We start from the raw sequence: 5,497 nt of genomic DNA, 5'->3' as shown, positions 1-5,497 counted from the left end.
CCGTGGAGGCGAGCCCTTTTGTGGCTGACCCACGTATTTTGATTGTTTTTCTTTTTGTTTTGTTTCTTCTTTCTTTCTGCTGCATCGCGTGGTACTGAAAGGATCTTGGGAGGTGGTGTCCTGACCAGACATCCACCCAACACACAGAATTCAGTTGCGCACGCACAGATTTGGACAACAGTCACAATGAAAACAAGAAATAATTCATTACTTCAATATTCAAGGTGAGGATAATTTTGAAGGAAAAAACATGCCATTTGGTTGCAAGTGAACTGGAGCAGGTATATAGATTTATTTTTGTGGTCTAGATCTGAACTCTTCTTGTTTGATCATCTGTAAAGAAATAACATTTGGCATATATCCTAAAAGAACATCTAAAAGCCTCCAAAATTATGTCCATCAAGTAATTAACTATAATCAACAAGATAAGCCTACAAGGAAAGCTGTTCCGGACTCTTCCATCCATTCATATCATATAAGCACAAAAAGTATGTCTATTAGCTGGTTCATCTGAAAACACCACTCAATCATTCATCAAACTGATATAAGAAATTCAAAAGTTCCGGTTTCAACAAAGAGAATACTTTATCCAGCATCCGAAACAGGAAATATTGCTCTTTTACCATCCAGTCTGTACATAATTGTATCACCAGAGACAGGCAGCTCCCAACTTGCCGAGAACACACCATATTATCAAAATTCTATATCACAGGAACCTGAGAGGATACCGTTGTAGCATAATCTAGCAGAAGAGAAAACTGTGTTCCTTGTCACAATGGAAGAACTGCACTCTGGCCTCGAGCATGTCTCGATAGCAAGAACCTCCCGCTGCTGGTAGATAGAGACCCTTCCATTTCCTGAAGATCCTTCTGCTGAAAAGCTCCCTTTGAAGCATTCCCCTGCTTTCCCCTGTTCTTAGTGATCCGTTCTTCTTCCAAGTCGGAATCTTTCCTCTCCTCACCGGGTCCTTCCTCTGGATCTCTCTTGAAGAGGAGAACACCAAGGGAGGATGAGCCCATGGAGACCGACCGGCAAAGCTGCTGCAACCTGTCTTCCCCCAAATCACTCGGCACCCGAAGCTGAGAACTTGGTGGCGGAGAATGAGGTACTGCTATTGGGTCGATTGCAATTCTAGTTTCCGCGACTCCACTCTCTGTTTCCTCCTCGGGTTCCCCACGATCAGCCTCCTGTGGGCGGACGGCCATCTGGGGACCCTCAGCAGAGGAGGCTGTATTGGGTTCCACCGGATCGGTGGCGGCGGCGGCGGCGGCGGCGGGTGGGGCGACGATAGGGGCGCGGCAGATGGGACAGTTGAGGTGTGATCGAAGCCAGGTATCGATGCAGGGGAGGTGGAAGGCGTGGCCGCACTTGGGGAGGAGGCGGAGGAGCTCGCCATCGCGAAAGTCGGCGAGGCAGACGGGGCAGCCGTCGTCGGCGGCGCCGAGGAGGCCGTCGCCGGGCTTGTAGGCCCAGGCGGCGATGGACCGGATGGTGGGCTCGTCGAGGCCGACGGTGCGGACGTACCACACGTGGTGGACGTCGCCCTCTCCCATCTCGAAGAGGTCGTCGTCGCCGTCGCTCTCGGCGGCGGCTGCCGAGGAGACGTGGCGGCGGCGGCGGCGGAAGCGGAGGAAGGCGTAGAAGACAGCGAGAAGGATTAAGGCGGCGGCGACGACGGAGGCGGCGGCTATGAGGAGGTTGGGGAGGAGGGTGGAGCCGTGGTGGAATTGGATGGTGGTGGTGTCGGGGGTGGAGTTCAAGGGGAGGGAAGAGTAAGAGGGAGGGGGAGAGCACATGCCGTAGAATTGGCAGGCATCGTCGCAATTGGTGAGGCAAAGCGTGGCGTTGGGCAGCGGGTAGAGGATCCGAGGGTGGTGGAGAGCCATGGGAGGAGGAGGAGAAGAAGAAGAAGAATCAGGGGGCGAAGAAGAAGAACAAGAAGAAGAAGGGAAGGATTCGCTCTCTTTCTCGCTCTGTTGGGGGTTGGTAATTAATTCAGTGGGAGAGAGGAGTCAATGAGTTAGGAGGATGAAGTTGACGGGGGAGCGGAAGGTGATGGCTATCAGAAAAGAGTATAGTTTTCTGGGGGCGATAGGTGGCGGGAAAGCGTCAGGTGGATCAGCAGTTTTGTCGCGGCCGTCATATTTTTATAATGGGAGTGGGTTGTATCTTTCGCCAGAAAGAAGGATTCCCCTTCCTTTGCGTGGATTCACCGTTGGATCCCCTCCGCACACCTCTCAAAGCTTACCGAACGCTTCTTACAACCCATGCACGGCTATCAAAAGCGATCAGTGGATGATCCAACGGTGGATCCGAGCGAAAGAAGGGCAATCCTTTTTTCCTGCGAAATATAGAACCCGTTCCCCTTAGAATGGACCATGTCTACAGTGTAGCACTCTTGTGTAAGCGAGCAGGTGGCGCGCAAGGCGCTGGCGGGAATGTTGGAAATTAGGGGCGTTGGATGGATCGCGGTCATTTGTCACGGATAAGAAGGGAGCAGGATGTGCGGGACAAGTCACGGCGCTGCAAAGGCAAAAAAAAATTTACAGCAAAATAATTACATTTTCTTGAATATTATATTATTTTATTTATTATTATTATTATTTTTTTATCTTTGGGGTTGTTTGGGGAAGTTGTGGCGGCCGGGAGTAGTGAGGGGCGGTGAATCGCTTGTTAATCTTTCATATTGGGCTTTCTACTTAGACCAGTGACAAATTAGGCCGCAGTATGTATAAGCCGTATCACTATATGAAATTTCTGTATTACAAAATCTCGTTTGGCTATGGAAATGTGACATAATAAAATATTATCTAGACACATAATGCTGCTCTCTTGCAAATACTTTTATTAAAGTCAAAGCAATATTCTTTTGTTGAAGAGATTAACTTTATTTTCTTGGATAGGGGTGAAATAAAGTTAACTTTTTTTTATTAATTTATTTTCCTTCTTATTATACCCCTCTCTCTCTCTCTCTCTCTCTCTCTCTCTCTCTCTATTTTTTTTTTAATTTCCTTCCCTTGCATTTCTCACCATTCCAACGAGACAGCAATGATTGCAATTCCATGAAATTTTAATTTATTGCATATATATCGGTAGAATATTGGCAAATAGGAATTTCTACTCCTATTGCTAATCTTGCAACTAAATAGGATCCAAGTATTCTTTTGCTGAAAAAAAGAGAAAAGAAAAAAATTATTACATGCATGCATAAAAGGCAAGAATGTGAACATGAGTCTTGCATGGTTAGACTTTGAAGATTTCAAATTATATATAATAATAGATAGATAAAATCTAGTAGATGAGCCAGTGCGAGATTTAAGATTGTGACAATGAGCAGACTAACAAAAAATATGATAAATTTTGCATACATTGTTGATTCATTTATGATTATCTCTAATAATTATTGTGATATAGTTCGGGTTAGTTGTCTAATTTATTTGGCTATCATCTTGTCCCTATTCTACTTCTCAGGTGGCTCCATGAAAAGGGGAAGCGTTGGTTAAGCCTGATATATACTATCCCAATCATTCTCTATTAACTTTATATATATATATATATATATATATATATATAGATAAAATTTAGTGGATGAGCAAATGCGAGATTTAAGATTGTGACAATGAGCAGACTAACAAAAAATATGGTAAACTTTGCATACATTGTTGATTCATTTATGATTATCTCTAATAATTATTATGATATAGTTCGGGTTAGTTGTCTAATTTATTTGGCTATCATCTTGTCCCTATTCTACTTCTTAGGTGGCTCCATGAAAAGAGGAAGCATCGGTTATGCCTGGTATATACTATCCCAACCATTCTCTATTAACTTTATATATATATATATATATATATATATATATATATATATATATATATTTGTTAATTGATTATTTAACAAACGGTGGATCCAAATCTCATGCCCTATAAATTGTGCTCGTTTGCATGTATTGCCAGAAACTCAGAGCTCCATTTTGTAACTTGATTTTTGTGCATCATCTAAACTTACCCGTGCTTGTAATTAACATTGCTAGTTATGATACGTAGAAATCTTTGAAACTTAGATACATGGATGGTCTGACCAGACTAGTGGCCTTCCAAAACAGCTAACCACTTGTCATTTTCCATCATTACTTTGGCCGCTAACCACTTGTCATGTTCTATCTTAAATTTGGGCCCCCTCTTAAAGCTCTTCTATATTTACTGTAATGTTTTCTTCATTTTTAAGAATTATGATGGGGGATCCTCCTATTGGAATTTAATTCTAAGACCTGTCACACATGAAGAGGGATGTCAACTGATTGAGATTAATCGAGAATTGGCTGCATCAACTTTTTCGTAACATAACTAAACTTTATGAAAGAAAAATTCTCTTCAAACCTAAATGAGAGTATCAAACATGGTGCAAAGAAAATTCTCTTCTCCGTCCATATCCTATTATTGAGAGGAGCGAATCAAAGCCATTCACAGGGTTAGCGCATTACACGGGAAACTTCGGTGTATAGGTACCAATCCATTTTGGACCTGAAATTTTTCTTTTCTGGGACCAAGTTTGGGCCTCAAAGAATTCTGTCTGCTACTTCGTAGACGTCTTTGAGAAAGACGTTAATTTTATTTGCAAGAAGATGCTTCTGTTAGCCTTCCCTCGTTGCAGGAATCGTGTAGCCCTGGTTAACGTTATATCTTCTCCCTCTTTCTGTTTCCGTGGTCCATCATGAATCTGGTCCAACTAAATTATTTTTTCTTCCTCAAGTTGGTTGTCCAGCTCAAGTGAGAGGTTTAAGTGAGGATTTGTGGGCATATAAAGAATGGAGGGCATGGTACGTAACTGGAGGAAAGTGACAGGCTAAGCTAAGCTAGGCTAGGTTCTCGAGAGCGTGTTGAAATCGGAGATGCTTGGGGCCTTGAAGAACTGGACGATTTGGGGCGAAAAAGGGAAGGCCTTTGTCCATGGCGGACCAGAAGATCCTGAGGACACTGGAGGAGACGAGGGAGGAAAAGGTCTTGAGGCCGACCATCTCGAGGAGGGTGATAAGTTTGGAGGAGGAGGAGGGGGGCATCGAGGAGGCCGGGAACGACGATGGGGGCAGAGGTCTCGAGGACAGATCAACGGAGAGGTTGTATAGGAATAGGACCTGGAAGACGACTTTGGCGCGTGTACGAGGAGTCCAGCTTTGACAAAGACAAAGTTGCTGGGGGTTTGGTAGAGGGCGGAACCGTGGACAGGTCGAGCTTCCGGCGGTCAAAGTAGTAGCCACGGAGGGTGAGAAGACGGGGGCGCTTCTGATGCCAACCTGGGACCGCTTCGCCGGATGGGGCAGTTGGGAGAACTAGCCACCTCACCATCTTCCAACCTAACCAGCCCGGCCGGGACTGTTTCGCGGGGAGGTCAGGATCGCAGGAAGGGGAGGGTTAGAACCACTAAAATAAGTTTTTATTCTTCCAACGAAGGTTAGAAGTAGGTCAGGATATTAGGCTTGGAAAGCAATATGGTGAAT

General features: G+C 44.7%; 1 protein-coding gene across 1 annotated transcript; it reads right to left on the bottom strand.

Annotated features, from left to right (window-relative positions):
- Window positions 1-446: 446 nt before the first annotated feature.
- Window positions 447-2,058, bottom strand: LOC105041425 (RING-H2 finger protein ATL52). Its single transcript, XM_010918398.4, has one exon. The coding sequence runs from the start codon at window positions 1,884-1,886 to the stop codon at window positions 771-773; it is 1,116 nt and encodes a 371-aa protein (XP_010916700.1). The 5' UTR covers window positions 1,887-2,058; the 3' UTR covers window positions 447-770.
- Window positions 2,059-5,497: the final 3,439 nt, after the last annotated feature.

This window comes from Elaeis guineensis, chromosome 3 (assembly GCF_000442705.2).
Source record: "Elaeis guineensis isolate ETL-2024a chromosome 3, EG11, whole genome shotgun sequence".
Taxonomy (NCBI): domain Eukaryota; kingdom Viridiplantae; phylum Streptophyta; class Magnoliopsida; order Arecales; family Arecaceae; genus Elaeis; species Elaeis guineensis.
The sequence above is the reverse complement of the archived record's forward strand: the minus strand, read 5'-3'. Positions and strand labels throughout refer to the sequence as shown.